This window comes from Dunckerocampus dactyliophorus, chromosome 16, assembly GCF_027744805.1.
Source record: "Dunckerocampus dactyliophorus isolate RoL2022-P2 chromosome 16, RoL_Ddac_1.1, whole genome shotgun sequence".
Lineage (NCBI taxonomy): Eukaryota > Metazoa > Chordata > Actinopteri > Syngnathiformes > Syngnathidae > Dunckerocampus > Dunckerocampus dactyliophorus.
The window spans coordinates 7632366-7649811 of record NC_072834.1 but is presented as its reverse complement, the minus strand read 5'-3'; the positions used below and the strand labels follow the sequence as shown (position 1 = coordinate 7649811).

Below are 17446 nucleotides of genomic sequence, written 5' to 3'. Positions count from 1 at the left end.
TAAAAACAAAATTAATATTACGAACAAAAAACTTTAATATATATATATTTTTAATCAAAAAGACAATCTTTCTTGCTATGTTGTCAATATGGACAGAAAACCATTTTTTTTGTTGTCATATCCAATGTAAAATGACTATTTTTTTTATTAGTTATTAATGAAAAATTTATGGAATAATTAACAAATTCCTAAAGTAGAATTATAAAACGTGTCTCTCTGAGGATAACCGTAACTGCGATGTGGCCCACGGTGAAAACGAGTTTGACGCCCCTGCTATGTAAGAACTTAAGTGATTTTGTTTATTATCAAGAAAAGCATGGAAGTTGCTAGATTTCAGCTCTTAAATGTACCTTTACTTGTACCAGGCATTAAAATGGATCAATAAACTGAAGAAACAATCATTTTTTCCCATGACTGTATCATATCCTATCCTAGGATGTCTGGTGCAAAGATCCTGCTCTTGCTCCAGAGTCTCACACGTACAAAACCACTGGAGCCCGAAGGAGAGGCGTCCAACTTTCGCCGTTGCCTGACGACTCTTGACCTGGTGGCTTTGGGGGTGGGCAGCACTTTAGGGGCTGGCGTCTATGTGCTGTCCGGAGAGGTGGCCAGAACTGTGGCGGGGCCCAGTATCATCATCTCCTTCCTGATAGCAGCCATAGCCTCAGTCTTTGCGGGATTGTGCTACGCTGAATTTGGAGCTCGAGTTCCCAAGACTGGATCAGCTTATCTCTACAGCTATGTGACAGTGGGGGAGATATGGGCGTTTATCACCGGATGGAACCTGCTCCTGTCTTATGTCATAGGTAAATACCAATTCTTAATTCCTTAGTTTGTGTATCACTTCCTGTTCATGTTGATCTGATGTCCAGGACCTCGACATCATCAGCCCCGAGCTACTGTACCTCCGCCAAGCGCAGCACAAAGCGCAAGCCTAGGTTTTGGCCAGAGTTTATCTTTGTTTGTGTTAAAAATAACTTTTAAGTTGTTAAGTCTTAAGTTTTGAATGGATTTGTATGAAATGTTCAGGAATTGTCGGAAATGGGACATAGAAGAACTGATTAAATGTTGGGGGTGATCCGGATCACCGTCTGGATCCAGGAAGTTTTTAAAGGATTCTTTAACATTGCGAGATGGGACCATGTTCGGCATTTGTGCTCCACAAAAAACGGTCAGAGCACTTGCAAAAAAGACTCAGGACAAAATCTACAAAATATCAAAGACTGATCCAAAAAATGTAGGATTACATATTACTTTGGTGTGAATCACAATACGGGGGGGGACTATGGCACTTGGCGGAAGTCTGCGCTCTCCGAGTTCTTCTCTAGTTAGAAATTTAAACAGCCAAGTGGCACATATACTGTATTACTTTAAATAAGCTAAAGGTTCTCCCAACAAACTGCTGCCAAAAATGCTTGAAACAAGTAAAGATTCTAATAAGCAAACTGGACTAACATTCTGTAAAAATGTGCCTGTTAAGAAAAAAATATAATAAATAATATAAAAGTAAGTATTTTTGACCTTGATTTAAGGTGTATAATCATCCATACATTTCAACGTTTGCAATGTATAAATGAAATCTGGCTAGCAACGAGTGCCATATGGCAGTGGTCCCCAATCCCCGGGCCGTGGCCCGGTATCGGGCCGTGGGTCATTTGATACCGGGCCGCACAGAAAGAAAAAATAATTTCCATTATTTCATTTTTTTTGTTGTTTTATTTTGAAAAGTGTCCGGATTCTCTCTGTTACATCCGTCTCACTTGACACATGTCCATTGCGTGTGCTAACTTTATCTCATCTTTATCTTATCTTTATCTCAGATAGACTACTACTGTATTTTTAGCATTTTTCTTTCACCTCATATTTGGTCTCCAATGCTGATACTATGTGGGAATGCATAAAGGTAAGTTTGGATGACTTATTGAGTGCTAATGAGCACATTTGTCTCAAGTGAATTCATGCTAGCGCACTGCCTTTTCCCACACACGTCAAACAGCGATGTAATCATCTTTCTGGAAAAACTTGGCTGGAACTTGAACTGGTGGGTCGGCATTCATTTTGTGCTTTTAATTTGATGTTATTCATGTCTTAGTTTTACCCAATACATAATAAATAAGATAAATTAGATCGCTATAATGTACGCCGCCCCGGTTCGCGGGAGATTGTGCCATGGAATGAATTGCATTTGATGAAATCCTCCTAGCAACAATTACCATAAAATTAATTATGCCCTATTAAATCTGCCCTGAAGTTTTATATTTACTTAGATTTACTTACCTTTTTTTCATATTAACACCACTTGGTAAATATAATAATTCTTTAAATAAAATTAGAAATAAACAGGCGTTGTAAAAATGATTGTTTAGCCGAAAAACGTTAAAAATGTGCCCATGTCTTTGCTAGGGACATCAAGTGTGGCCAGAGCGTGGAGTGGAACTTTTGATGACCTGATTGGAAATGTCATTGCCAACTCCCTGGGGAAACAGGCTGCCATGAACCTGCCAGGATTAGCTCCCTACCCAGACTTCTTTGCTGCTGCCCTTATTATGCTCTTGGCAGGCATGTGTTTAATCACCCCTCCCTTGTTATCAAAGTATATTAAAATATCCATTTTTAATAGATATTTGCTCACGGGACATCTTGATGCAGTGAATGATGATTGTGTGTGCCTTTGTCCTCTTTAGGTATCCTTGCATTTGGCGTTAAGGAGTCGGCCATAGTGAATAAGATTTTTACAGCAGTTAACATCTTAGTGCTGATCTTTGTCATCCTTGCTGGCTTCATCAAGGGTGACATCAACAACTGGTACATTGATGAAGAGGCTCTCCTCACTGCATATGGGTATGGATTTTTTCCCCCTGCAATTCTGATACATTACACTAGGATATTGAGACGCATCTCTAATTTATTAATGAATCGATGAGTCTTAATCTGGCTGGCTTCACTGGTCCCTCTGGAATCTTTTTGGAAGCAATGAGGCCACTTCCATAGCGTCCCAATACTTTTCTCTTTATAGGTTAAATAACATTAATTGTGTCTTTTCTTCTGTCACAGAAACACAACATCAGTAAATGAAACGATGAGTTTCGGCACCGGGGGATTTTTCCCTTTTGGTTTTGAGGGAACATTAGCAGGAGCAGCTACTTGCTTTTACGCATTTGTTGGCTTTGACTGCATTGCAACAACAGGTAAACTATAAGATATGGAACACTGCTATATTTAAATACCCTACAAGATCTCATTACAGTGGTGTGAAACAGTGTTCGCCCCTTCCTGATTTCTTATTATTTTGCATGTTTGTCACATTTAAATGTCTCATGAAATGAAATGTTTCATGAAATGAAATATGACAACACAAATGAACACAAAATGTATTTTTTTTATTAAACTTTTTATTATTATGGGAGAAACCAAACCGACATGACCCAGTGTGAAAAAGTGGCTCGTCTTTGCCAGAAAACATTTTGATGATCCCCAAGACCTTTGGGAAAATACTCTGTGGTCTGACGAGACAAAAGTTGAACTTTTTGGAAGGTGTGTGTCCCGTTACTTCTGGCCTAAAAGTAACGCCGCATTTCAGAAAAAGAACATTATACCAACAGTAAAATATGGTGGTGGTAGTGTGATGGTCTGGGGCTGCTTTGCTGCTTCAGGACCTGGAAGACATGCTGTGATAAATGGAACCATGAATTACCAAAAAATCCTGAAGGAGAATGTCCTGCCATCTGTTCATGATCTCAAGCTGAAACCAACTTGGGTTCTGCAGCAGGACAATGGGCCTCATTCACAAACATCTTCTTAAAAGTCTTCTTAAGAAGTGTACTTAAGAAGGTGCGGGTTGGAAACTGTGCCACATTCACGACACGTTCTTAAGTAGGGATAATCGTTCGCACCAGTGTTCTTAGGTTGATGAATGCTAACTGCGATGCCCGTGCATGTGAGGCCTAATTTGCATAGGTCATCGCCTATTATTTCCTATATAAGGTCAAAAATGTGCCGTGCGCAACAGGCAGCTGGAGGCGGAGATGGCAACGCGCAAGGGCAAGACTGAGGAGCAGCTGGACAACAAACGAAAGAAAAACTTCAATTCTACTGAAATAGAGGTGCTTTTACAAGGAGTGAGCGAACACAAGACCACCTTATTTTCACGTGTATCCACCGGTCATCAGGCCATCCATAAAGAGTCGGCATGGAGCACCATTGCAGGAAACATAAATGCCGTTTCCACGGAGAAACGCACCACCGCAGACGTTAAAAAGAAGTGTTTTGACTTCAAATAGACTAAAAAAAAAAAAGATTAGACTGCACCGGAGGGATTACATTTGATTAGACGCTGCCTAATTAATACAGCAGCCCCGTGCTCTGGCTCAAGACGTGGCTGGGGGCGCATGTCGTTATCTGGGGGTGCTACGTGCGCAATAGGCACACCACGTTTCATTGCGATGTTATTCTGATGATCCTGCACACCTGCAAGAACAGAGAGGGAAGCCTGAAGCCTGAAGCGGGACATCAAATATTCGTCGCTTTCAGCAAATAAATCTAATGGTCCCTTTACATTCTCTCTCTGCGCAGCGCACGTCCAGCCAGCTACTTTTTTTTTTTTATGAATTGGGATTTGAATATATATTTATCGATGGAGTATATTTTAGTTGTTTTGATGATAAATAATTATTGGGATATTTTATTTGCACTACATTTTTTGAGATCAGGTTGCAAAATCCATCATGAGGGCGATTGCGCATTGAAAGTGCAAGCTTTGTTTGTGCGTGAGAGTCCTCCTGAGCGTTCGTAGAATTTGTTCTTAGATCTAAGAACTGTGAGTTAAGAACACGTTTCGTGAATGCCAAAGAACACAAGAACACACCCTCCAATGTGGCTGAATTACAACAACTCTGCAAAGATGAGTGGGCTAAAATTCCTCCACAGCGCTGTAAAAGACTCATTGCAAGTTATCACAAATGCTTGATTGCAGTTGTTGCTGCTAAGGGTGGCCCAACCACTTATTAGCTTTAGAAAATCACTTTTTCACAGAGGGCTATGTAGGTTTGGATTTTTTGTCTCCCTTAATAATAAAAACTTTAATTTAAAAACTGCATTTTGTGTTCAGTTGTGCTGTCGCTTAATATTTGTTTGTTTGATGATCTGAAACATTTAAATGTGACAAACATGCAAAAAAATAAGAAATCAGGAAGGAGGCAAACACTTTTTCACACCATCGTAGATTGTGCCGGTGTACCTAATGTTGTGGACAGTTATTGTATACACCCTCAAAAAACAATCAAATGATCCTACCCGTATGTTTCTTGTGTGTGCAACGCGGTTCAGGGACTCAAACCCCCATCCGCAAATCCCTGCTAAATGAGCGTTAAGCAGCTAAAAGCTCAAGGCATCAAGTCACGGTCCAGCGCAGCTCTTTAAGGCATCAAGGAGTGAGGTTTCCCAATTTTACCACACCAGGTGGCATCTGTTACATGTGCTTTCATTTCTTTCATTCAGGAGAGGAGGTTCAGAACCCCCAAAAATCCATCCCGCTCGGAATCGTGGCGTCCCTCCTCACCTGCTTCCTGGCTTACTTTGGCGTGTCGGCTGCCCTCACCCTAATGATGCCGTACTATTTGCTCAATATGAACAGCCCTCTGCCAGTGGCCTTCGCCTATGTGGGCTGGGATCCTGCAAAGTACGCTGTAGCCGTGGGATCCCTCTGTGCTCTGTCGACAAGGTAGAACGCAACACAACATGCTCATGTTTGTTGTCCTTCTTTGAGATAAAGTAGCTCGATGTTTTCCTCACAGCCTGCTTGGGGCGATGTTCCCTATGCCCCGAGTGCTCTTTGCCATGGCGAGGGATGGCCTTCTCTTTCGCCTGCTCAGCAAGATGAGTGACAGACAGAGTCCTGTCATTGCTACTCTGGTTTCAGGTGTTGTCGCAGGTAAAAAAAACAAACAAACAAACAAACAAAACAAAATAGAAAGACAATGAAATCATGCAGCTTACTATTTGCTTGTCATTTTGCAGCGATCATGGCACTATTGTTTGACCTGAAGGCACTGGTTGACATGATGTCCATTGGCACCCTGTTTGCCTACACCCTTGTTGCCGTATGCATTATCATATTAAGGTAATAGTCATCATATATGCAGTAATGTACGACACTGCGTTGCAAAGTGCATAGCAGGATTACGCTCATCACCTTTGTAATGTGGCATTTGTACTGCGTGGGAACCATCATGTAGCAGGTTACTAAAGCTAGCAGAGCACTCCTGTTACATAGAGGAGCTTTGACTTGTGTTTTTGCGGTCGGTCCTTAATAACAGCACAGCTCCTTATGGCATATAGACTATAGCTGGGGTGTCCACATGTTTTCCAGTAAGGACCACATAATGAAAAATGCAAGGGCCACTTGGATATTTTGCAAAGCAACACATGCTAATATGCTATATATGATACATATTTCAAGACAAAAACTACATCTCAACTTTGTGATATAAGTTAAAAAGCCTATTATTAGTATCAACTTCTGTCTTCGCTCTTTTTTCCCCATTTTTGCAGGGGTTTTTTTACATTTTCCAAATATTTCAACTTTCTTCTCAAATCCATCCATCCATTTTCTATGCTGCTTATCCTCATTAGGGTCGCGGGGGTATACTGGAGCCTATCCCAGCTGACAGGCGGGGTACACCCTGGACTGGTCGCCAGCCAATCACAGGGTACATATAGACAAACAACCATTCACACTCACATTCATACCTATGGACAATTTAGAGTCGCCAATCAACCTAACATGCATGTTTTTGGAATGTGGGAGGAAACCGGAGTACCCGGAGAAAACCCACGCACGCACGGGGACAACATGCAACCTTCACACAGAGATGCCCAACAGAGATTCGAACTCAGGTCTTCCCGATCTCCAGACTGTGACTGTGTGGCCAACATGCTAACCACTAGGCCTTCTTCTCAAATAATATTCGTAATTTTCTGTTTGTAATATTATTACCATAATATTTTGGCATTTGCGATTGGCTGGCGACCAGTCCAGTGTACACCCCGCCTCTCGCCCGAAGCCAGCTGGGATAGGCCTCAGCATACCCCCGCGACCCTAATGAGGATAAGTGGCATAGAAAATGAATGGATGGATATTTTGACGTTATTCCCGCAAAATTATAACTTTTTCCCCAACTTTTTGTAAACATTTTTTCTTTAATATTTCTATTCTTTGCTACTAAAATGACATTATTTTTCCTCGTAATATTATGACTTTATTCTCGGAAAATTGCAACTTTTTTCTTTTAATATTTTGATTTTATTTTTGTAAAAATTGCAACTTTTTTCCCATTTCTGTTCTTATTTTTTTCCAAAGATTTCAAGTTTCTTCTTGTAAATTTTGTTCTGAAATTATGACTTTATTCTTGTAACATAATAACTTTGTCCGTAACCCGATATACCAAAAATTACAACTTTATTTGTTTTGTTTCTCATAGTGTTAAAACTTTTTTTAAAATGACATTTTTTTCTTTAATATTTGAACATGATGCTACTAAAATGTTATTTTTCCTCAGAATATTACAATGTTATTCTCGCAAAATTACAACTTATTGCGACTTAAATTACAACTTTTTTGCCTTGACTTTATTCTTGTAAAAATACTGCCGATTTTTCCTGCTCTTGTTTTTTGTTAAATTATATTTTTTAAATGTGCCGCAGCCAATAAAAAACATAATGTATAGCGCTCCTATGAGATATAAAGCATCAGTGACTAGTGTTTTTGTAGTATTTTCATAAACAGCAACGCATTCCTGTCAATTAGAGGATCTTGGACTAGTGTTTTTGCTGTTGGTCCTTAAAAACAGCACAGCGCTCCCGTAAGATCTAAAGCAGGGGTCACCAACGTGGTGCCCGCGGGCACCAGGCAGCCCCCCACGACCACATGAGGTGCCCGCAAGCCTGCTTTTCATTCAGGTTTTCAGGTTAATAATGAAAGAACAGTAGAAAGAAATGCATTCTGAAATACAAAATGTGAGTTGTGGACACCAGCATTTTGTTCATGTTCTGGTAAAACAAGCATATTCGCTTTGTTTGGGTTTAAAATAAGTGTGGGGGAGAGCGAACTGTATGTGTGTTAGGTGGGTTCGCTGGAGCACCTCATCCACACCAGAACTCCGGTCAGAGAGTGAGTCCGGACACAACAGAACTATATGGACTTTATTTATCTACAGTCCAATTTCCATCCAACAGGTTAAACTGTATTTAGTCTGATGTCTCAAGGAGTCTGGTTCGTGAGTTTTATGAGCTGGAAGCCCAAATTACGTAAAAATAAACAAACACTTGAAATCGTTTAAATTGTGGGCCCTGAATCTATAATCTATGAAAGTTTAACTTTTTGAATGGAATTATGGAAATTAAACAACTTTTCCATGATATTCTAATTTTTTGGAAAGGGTCTGTATTTGCTTTATTCATGACTATTCTACGTCAGTCATTTTGTTGAAGTCCTAGTCATATGTTGAGTTGTGAAAATGTGGTCCCTGGAAAATAATTTAGTCGTCCTGTTCTAGATGGATAAATAGTGCAATTGCACCAGCCCCTCAGACTAGAGCTGTCCTATTTAGCCTTTATTGATCTGTGTTAGATGTCTTCACTTGTACAGATACCAAGCGGACTTCAGTAGTGTCCCTAATGACAACAAACAAGAAGTGTTTACACTCAGTGGATTATTTTTCCCTGGTTCTCAATCTTCTACACGGACCTCAAAGAATGTGTCTGTTTTGAGCGTTTGTATCGGTAAGTATCCATTGCTATGATGATGCACATACTGTATATACTGCACAGTGACTAACATGTTTTTTTTTTTTTCTCAGTATTTTTAGCCACCATCTTGAGCCTGTTCATATCCCAAGCTGTGACCTCACTGCAGTCATCAGAGTGGTGGAGCGTGCTCTGTGTTGTCGTGGTGACGCTGACGCTCATCTTCACTGTCCTCGTCATTTGGAGACAACCACAAAGCTCAACAACAGCCGCTTTCATGGTATCTCTCGCTGGTAGAATTCCAGAGCCCTGACCTCAACCCCGTTGAGCACCTTTGGGGTGAACATGAAGTGTATTTGCTTTGACACTGATGTCGTTCATGTCCATTCACACGTGCAGGTTCCTTTGGTGCCAGTGCTTCCTATAGCAAGCACCTTGATCAACATTTACTTAATGGTTCAACTTGGATCAGACACATGGATACGCTATGCAGTGTGGATGGCGATAGGTATGTAAAGAATATGAACAGTCATGACAATGAAAGAGTGAATATTGTATATGTTTTCTTCCAAACAGGTTTAATCATTTACTTTGCTTACGGGGTTCAGCACAGTGTGCAGAAGCAAAGGCTCCAAAATTCACACAACCAAGTCAGTGTTCCCAGTGTCAGCACCACTGTGGGGGATAACGTTGAAGATGTCAGCTAAATCAACGGCTCTCATTGGTTCATTCATGCAGACCAACCAATGAGTAATACCACATGGTCAGGCAGTATGATCTTAAAGTTGTATTCATTCTGTCTGACATAACATTTTTTTAAATTCTGGAATCACATTTTATCCCTTTGACTTTTTTTGTATTTTATATGATGAAAATGAAAATCGCAATTTGCTTGTCTCAATGAATGCCTCAAAGAGTACAGGTAATGGTGCTGCCATTTCTGATAGTAAAATGACACATTCCCTCTTCTTTCTCAGCCAACTGAGCATCAGCGATGTCACACTTATTTACTTCTACGCTTGTTTATCAAAAATACAAGCTACAAACACTGTAAGCAAAATAATGGATACACCTAAAATATCCATCCATTTTCTATGCCGCTTATCCTAATTAGGGTCACGGGGGTATGCTGGAGCCTATCCCAGCTGACTTCGGGCGAGAGGCGCGGTACACCCTGAACTGGTCGCCAACCAATCGCAGGGCAACAGTATCGGGTACACCCAAAATAGCAAGTAGACACACCTGTTACTAAAATAATAGGTCCACCCAAAATATTAGGTACACTAGCAGTCCAAATTTTAGGTGCACCTCTGACCAAAATAATAGGTGTGCCCAAAACATTAGGTACAGTTTGGGCCAAAGTAAGGGATTCACCGACAGTAAAATATTAGATACACTGTTGACCAAAACAATAGGGACACCCAAAATATTAGGTGCCGTTTGGGCCAAAATAATAGGTACACCAACAGTCAGAATATACTTGGTAAATTGGTGCCGAAAATATGGGGTACAGCTGCGGCCAAATTAGGTACACCCCAAATATCAAGCACAGTGTCTTCTTGCTACGCTTCACCTTTTGCGGTTTTTCACTTTCGCAGATTTTTTTTAACAGCCTATGAAGGCGCATTGTGTCGTGCGTCCTTGTAGTGTGTTAAAGCGATCGATCTGTGCGTCTGTTATTGTACTGCATTTACTACTGCTACCAGTAGAAGGTGTTGTATACTCACGTTGAAGACGTGACGGCTACACCTCGTCTGTTTTTACGTGCCTTTGCAAGCATAACACAGACATTGATAGAGGCCGCATCGAGGGCTGAGCCGTACGTCAACGTCGCCGCCATATTGGATGTGTCAAGGCTGCGCTCTAAAGGAATACAAATGTACTTACTTTCATAAAGCGCCTTTCTACAAAGCAATTTAAGTTAATTCCTCTCGTTTATACATTCACACACACAATAATATAGTTGGGAAACAGTAAGGAAGCAAAAACAATGTAAGTGTTGTTTTGTACAATGTGATTGTGATAGAAAAGCAGAGCTTTTTCCAGTACTCATTGATAGTTTGTACACTGCCTTCATCATGAAAAAAAGTGATTGCCCATTTTATGAAGTAGTTTTAATATCAAACAACTGTATGCAACATAAAACAAGTAAAACTTCTCTCACAGGATTTATCAAAGTGTTCAAAAATACATCGTTAGGCAACACAATCCAAATGTCCTTGCAAGGGCAAGGAAACAAGCAGGAGGGTCAGGGTGTGAAGGGGATGACATGGAGGGGTACCACCCTCCTAACGGGTGTTGTGTTGTTGTTGTTATTGTTGGAAAGAGGCGCAAACAGAGCACCTTGTGGCGTCTCGGCCAGATCTTTCACCTGAGAAATCTGCCTCAGCAGTGCTTTTCCCTCTTCACGTGCCTTAAAAAAAAAAAAAAAAAAAAAAAAAAAGTACAGCGTGGTTAGTGCCTTGCTGCATCCGAAACACTTTCCATTTGTTAACCACTCACGTCGTTGTAGTCGCAGCAGCGTTGAGCGCAGAGCGACGCCTCGTCGTAGAGTTTGTTCTTGAAATAGTACTGACCAAGGTATTTGAGGGCTGTGCTCACTTCAGTGTGCTCCAGTTGTTCCTGTGAAGACAACATTTATGCTGAGCAAAGTCGGCTCCAAGGCCATGAGCCCCACCTCACACGATATATGACGTAAAGTCAATACTTCGGAGGTTAGGATTGTTCATGAGAGTCCATTTAAAATGCTTACTCCACAGGAGAAGACGTCTTGGATGTAAAGCATGTAACTCTGGGCAGCGTCATCACTCTCATTCAGCTGTTCATGGAGCCTTGAAGAGACAAGGCAGTAGTTAAACGATTAGACCAGGAAAATATACTTCATTCGGTACACTTGTGCAAGTTCAAGAGATGCAACATATCATCTGGATTGAAAAATTCAGCCCGAACAAAGATAATAATGCTCACATTTGATTGACAGTGAGCGATATTACATCATTTCATTGGTGTGAATCGTTTACATCATCCATTAGAAATGATTGGATTGATTCCCCCCCCATTCTAAAATTTGTATTTTGTCATCAGTGAGTGATTTTTCACAAAAAAATCATAATATAAAAATAAAAAATATAAAAAAAATGTATTGCGATTGATGTTCAACGGATGAGGGGTAGGATTAAATAAGCTTTGCGTCTTCCTACTCCTTTTGGACGTGTGGAACTGTGAATTGTATTATGTGATGTATTCCAATGTAACTTGTAAGCATGTTCAAATACGTTAAACCATAATTATTATATAAAAAGATTTATCAAAAACTCTTGACATGAAGTTGCACAAAACAAACAACAAAAGGTGTCACAGTGCGTCGAGAAAGTATTCACAGCGCTTCACTTTTTCCATACTTTGTTATTTCACGGCTTCTTCCACAATTATGTTGTCCCCCAAATTCTACACACAACATCCCATAATCAAAACATGGAGATTTTTTTAATGAACAAACATAATAAAATGATAAAAAAAATCACATGTCCATAAGTATTCACAGCCTTTGCTAAATACTTTGTAGATGCACGGCAGGAGATGGAATTGAATCAAGTTTGGACTGAGGATGTAATAACAAAATGTGGAAAAAGTGCTGCGAATACTTTCTGGATGTGCTTTGTGCCGCATAGTGGGGGTCACCTACTTTGCCAGCTTGAGTAAGGCCATTTTCTCGACATCTCCAACGGAGAACGCCCTCCAGTAGCACTACAAATAAAATAAACACATAAATAAAAACACACTTACTACACACAAGTAAGAAGAGAAGTTCATCTACCTTCTTGGCTTCTGCTTGTTGCGTCAGTTTTTCATAGCTTTCACCCAGCGCCACCAACATGCGGGAGTCATTGGGCCTGCGGGAGAGCATCAGTGTCACCCAATTTTTCAATTTTTTGCATTTTAATCCTCCCAATACAGTCATATACGAACCTGAGCTGGTGAGCCTTTCGATAGTAGTACAGACAGTAGAAGGGCATTTTGAGAATCTCATACGTCTGACCGAGACCGTACCAGGCTCTGTAGTCCCTCTTGTTCACTTCAATGGCATGTCTGACACACGCAAACACCTTCTGTCATGTCACATCTCTTCTACACAACAGAGCCTGGCTGTGACAGACCTGTAAGCTTGGATGGCAGCCGAGGTGTTCTTCATCTCCATGTACTCGTGGCCCATGAGGGTCCAGGCACTGAGGCAGCGAGGGTTCAGTTTGAGGGCCCGCTGGAAGTACAGAGCTGCCTTCTCGTGCTGAGAGCGCAAGCTGTAGTAGTTCCCTGCAAAACACCAAACATCCACACTTTACGGCAATAACAACCTGTCAAACTATCATTTAGACGTCAACCACATATCAGATACTTTTATGAGCAAAATGACCCACATTAGGCAAAACCCAATTTCTTACCTTCACAAAAACAATCACGCTCAGTCATTTTTCATATTTAATAGAAATGCTGGATATTGGCTTTTCACTCATATTCGATATACTGATATTGTCCTGCACTTCATTACCGATACCGGCAGCAGCTCTTCCCTCAAACTAATGTCATGTCGCATCTCATGTAGTGAACACGTTATGCTTCTTTTACTGTGACACCACTGGATGCAGTTCACAAATAAACACAAAAATAAGACGAATGCTGCAATATGCAACACAGGTTATCGAAAAAGTGCCATATTTATTTTAAATTGGTCATTAAAAAACATAATGGCCAATGGTCAACTAAAATAACATGCAGTCCTACGATCAACAAGTAAGTCAGGTTAGTCTTACTACGTTCACAAATAAGAAAACAACTAAAGGATGCTGCAGTTTGGAAATCTGCACATTTTTATGCGGCACAAACATCCATATAAGAACAAAGTAAAGTGCAAAATAGGAAACTCTGGAGTAATACAATCAGTGAAAATGTATACTCTGCTCCTTCAACACATCTCTCACACCGCTTACAATTTTGCCGCATGTACGCTGGTTTGTGATATTAGATTGGGAGTATTAAGCGAAGGCGCCTTACTCTCTCCTCGCATAACCAGCGCTTTACAGTCATTGCAAATTGCATATAATAATTCCAGACGCGCACATACTGAGCTAGCAGGCTTATTGCTGTGTGGAGCAAAACTCGTGCGCCGATATCACTAGCGGCAGAAAAAAACGATACCGAAATTAGCCCATATCTCATTTTTATGCCAGTATCGTCCCGGCTGATATCAGACATCCCTCTTGCTGTTTAATGAATACATCTGACAGTGTCAATGTATTCTTTTTTTAAGGGCAAAATCATTTTGTGCTGAATCACTTGTAAGTTTCCCTAAGTTGGTGGCAACACAGTGTCTAGTAGTAACGTTGTGCGTCAGTTGCCGTGCTGACACACACAAAAACAAACAAACAAACAAACAAACAAACAAACAAACAAACAAAAAAAACCCATCCACACTCACATTCCCACCTCAGCCTTTCTAGTCTTTAACAACCTTAACGTTCATGTTGTTTGACTGCGGGAGGAATCTGGAGTACCCATGCACAAGCACAGGGTGAACACACCAACGCCACAAAAAAAAAAAAAAGACAGATTGAAACCAGGAAGCTTCACTGTGCTGTCCATGATGAAATGTCACCAAACGTACCAATGACACAGCACGTCTCCACTCTGTACTTGTCAATCTCCACCAGCGTGTGCGCCAAGTAACTCAACTCTGGCTTCATGATCTGTGGAAGCACGCCACAGAAATACAACCATCAAAAATCGGAGAAAGGTCCTGAATACGGCAAATCCTCCCATAACAACTCACTTTGACATAGAGGAGGTTGGAGAAGGTGTCCATGTTATCGATGCGATACGGGTCGTGCTCTCTCAGCTTATTGAACAGAGCCACCGCCTGGTCGATGTCTGCAATGAAACACGGGTAACCATTACAGAAGGGGAGCGTGCTCCTGAGATGCTAGAAGATTAACCTCTGATGTTGTGGTAGGCAACAGCCATCTGCGAGATAATATAAGTGCTCTTGGAGAAGCCGGAGTCCATGAGGTTCTGGTACTTCTGCAGCGCCTCCTTGATCATCTGCAGCTCAGTGTACATGTGGGCCATGAAGAAGTCCTTCATCCAACAGTCAGCCAGAGACAGCGACTTCAACTAGAAGAAGAAAAAGACCCTTTTTAGATGATTCAATGTGGCAAGATCACACTTTTTCAACTGGTGTATGCCCACAAAGTTAGCTAACCATCTCGATGTTAGTGACAAGGTTGCTGAGCTCCAGCCACGCCCCCCAGTGAAGAGGAAGTGCATGAATAGCCTTGACAAAAACCTCCACCGCCTCCTTTAGCAGATCCATCTTTCGTAGCACCACTCCATACCTGCCATTAGACAAACGCACTCAAAAGACTGCATCTCCGTATCGTAAAAAAGAGTGAGGATGCTTCTTACAGGTATAATGTGAAGCCATCCAGCTCTCCTGCACCGTGCTTTTTACTCAGCTCCACTCTCAACTCTCGCAAACCTTCGTTGCGGACCTGACCCTTCTCCAGAGGACCTACAAGACCACATATGTCAGCTATCATACTAAAAAATACATTTTTTAATTACCAATGTCCTCACCCAGGCTGTCCACTGTCTCATCATCTTTCTTTTTCTCCCCAGACTGCAAACAAAAAACAAAATAGTCAATCATCAGGTATGAAAAATGACATAAATCCCAAATAAGCGCATACCAGATAACGTGAATACATGTAGAGGAAGTAGGCCTTTTGACTGGTGCAGCCCTTCAGAAAGTAGGCAGCGCGATCATACTCTTTCAGGTCAAAGTATGATTTGGCGATTGAAAGTGCATCAAGGTCTTGTATGTCCTCCTGTATGTGCAAGACAAGTCATTCAGAATGGTAGATGTCCATTATTGGCTAGAAAACATAAAAAGGGTAGCCATTTTTACTGCTGTGAAACAAGCTATTCATGTGGGAGTGCAAAACAACACTACTTTTACAAAGTAATCATGGCAGAGAGAGACAAAACATGGGGCCGTATGAAAACCTGTCAGCAGGGGGCAGTATTTACGACGCTACCTACTTTACTGTTGATTACCAGACATAACAGAAAAAACACATTGGAAGGAAAAGATGAACTATAAAATCTAAGAGGCGAAAATATTGATTATAAAGCAACATTATAAGAGTAGTGATAAAATAAATAAGTGTGTGTGAATGAAATTATTCGATTGGCTGTCATTAAAATGTAGCTTAAATCTTATTCCTCTGTGATACTGTTGACCTTTGTTGTGAGGTTGGGGGAACATGCAGTCTGAGAATGGAGTCATTCTTTCCGGTATAAAACATGAAATGTCAAAAAATAGGTGTGTTACTGTACACATATTGAAATGGAATGTACAGTACAAGTGCAGCAAGGTAGCGGTGAGGGGAGTTTGCATGCTCTCCAGTGCGTGCGTGGGTTTTCTCCTGGTACTCCAGCTTCATCCCACATCCCAAAATCATGCATGTTAGGTTAATTGGAGACTCAACGTTGTCCATCGTTATGAATGTGAGTGTGAATGGTTGTTTGTCAACTAGTCTAGGTACGTGTATCTCACCTCTCGTGCAAAGTCGGCTAACCTGCGACCCTAATGGGGACAAGCAGTATAGAAAATGGTTGAATTGGATGTACAAACCTCTGAAAAAGGCTGTGGTGTGGGTAATGCATCTTTGGGGAGAGGGTCCAAAGCAAAGGCCAACTCAGACGCCCTAAATCACAAACACAAAAGGAGCAGTAATTCGACATCACTATTGATTACCGTTAATTTATCCAATTACAGTACGTGTTTTTCATCCAACTAGCAGCTAGCTTGTCAAGACAGCTAGCTACTACTGTATATGATCATTATAACATTGATGCAACTTACAACAAGCCCTTAATGGAAAAACAACAGAAAATCCGAGTGTTATATTATGTAACACGTTATGCTAGTTTACAGTATGTTACGTCTTAACAGTGTGCTAATGTAGCGAACAGACAAGCAAAATTAGTCGCTTCGGCAGCCAACAATGAATCACAAAATGTCATGTCCATTATTAAGAATCAGTCTCACCACTTGGCGCTCTGTAAAAGTCCTCTTTCTTTGCAAAGCCATGTCACAGATATGAGTTGCTTCTTTATTTGCACAAGATCCCCAAACTCACTGTGGAGCGCCGCCATGTTCATACTGGACAATGCAGACACACTATTGGTGGACTTTCCAAACCTTAGTCCCGCCTACATTGTGACATCACTTCCACTTCTTTCCAATCTTCCTGCTGTCACTTTAAAGTCATGATGGAAATTTCGGCTCTTTTTAGAGAGACGGTTCTTTTGGCTCACCTCACTAAAAAGAGCCGGCTCGTTCAGCTCCCAAGTCTCCTCAGATTTTTTTGTTGTTTTAAATTTTCTATTTAAATTTAGAATTTTAAATGTCAAATTATGTGTATTGTGTAAAATGAATTACTTATGTAAAAAATACATGATATCAAATGTTTATCATTTAAATTGATTTATTTAAACCTCAATGAACAGCCACAAAAAATATCTTAGAATGTTATATTATTAAATACAAAACAAAGAACAATCTCAATAGACGAATTAGGTCAAAACAGGTCAAATCTCTTCATGCAAATTTCTCACGAATTAATCGGCTCTAAGAGCGCCACAGCGT

At 40.8% G+C, this 17446-nt stretch overlaps 2 protein-coding genes across 3 annotated transcripts; one reads left to right on the top strand and one right to left on the bottom strand.

Annotated features, from left to right (window-relative positions):
* The first annotated feature begins 436 nt into the window (after positions 1 to 436).
* zgc:175280 (cationic amino acid transporter 2 family protein) lies at positions 437 to 9456 on the top strand. Of its 2 annotated transcripts, none has more exons than XM_054755041.1 (11): positions 437 to 806; positions 2404 to 2559; positions 2685 to 2841; positions 3055 to 3188; positions 5497 to 5719; positions 5793 to 5929; positions 6016 to 6118; positions 8645 to 8778; positions 8856 to 9022; positions 9142 to 9250; positions 9319 to 9456. In XM_054755041.1, exons 1-11 carry the CDS (start codon positions 437 to 439, stop codon positions 9447 to 9449), a joined length of 1821 nt encoding a protein of 606 aa, XP_054611016.1. In that variant the 3' UTR covers positions 9450 to 9456. The 2 variants fall into 2 exon arrangements, with proteins under 2 accessions (XP_054611016.1, XP_054611017.1); XM_054755042.1 differs by lacking the exon at positions 437 to 806 and adding an exon at positions 1772 to 1903.
* Positions 9457 to 10828: 1372 nt separating this feature from the next.
* Positions 10829 to 17014, bottom strand: cdc23 (CDC23 (cell division cycle 23, yeast, homolog)). Its single transcript, XM_054755211.1, has 16 exons — positions 16847 to 17014; positions 16430 to 16502; positions 15483 to 15620; positions 15370 to 15412; positions 15199 to 15304; positions 14996 to 15128; positions 14730 to 14907; positions 14567 to 14664; positions 14402 to 14483; positions 12900 to 13053; positions 12712 to 12831; positions 12560 to 12635; positions 12428 to 12489; positions 11495 to 11573; positions 11245 to 11364; positions 10829 to 11155 (listed from the first exon to the last, which is right to left on the bottom strand). The coding sequence occupies exons 1-16, from the start codon at positions 16957 to 16959 to the stop codon at positions 10991 to 10993; spliced, it is 1740 nt and encodes a 579-aa protein (XP_054611186.1). The 5' UTR covers positions 16960 to 17014; the 3' UTR covers positions 10829 to 10990.
* Positions 17015 to 17446: the final 432 nt, after the last annotated feature.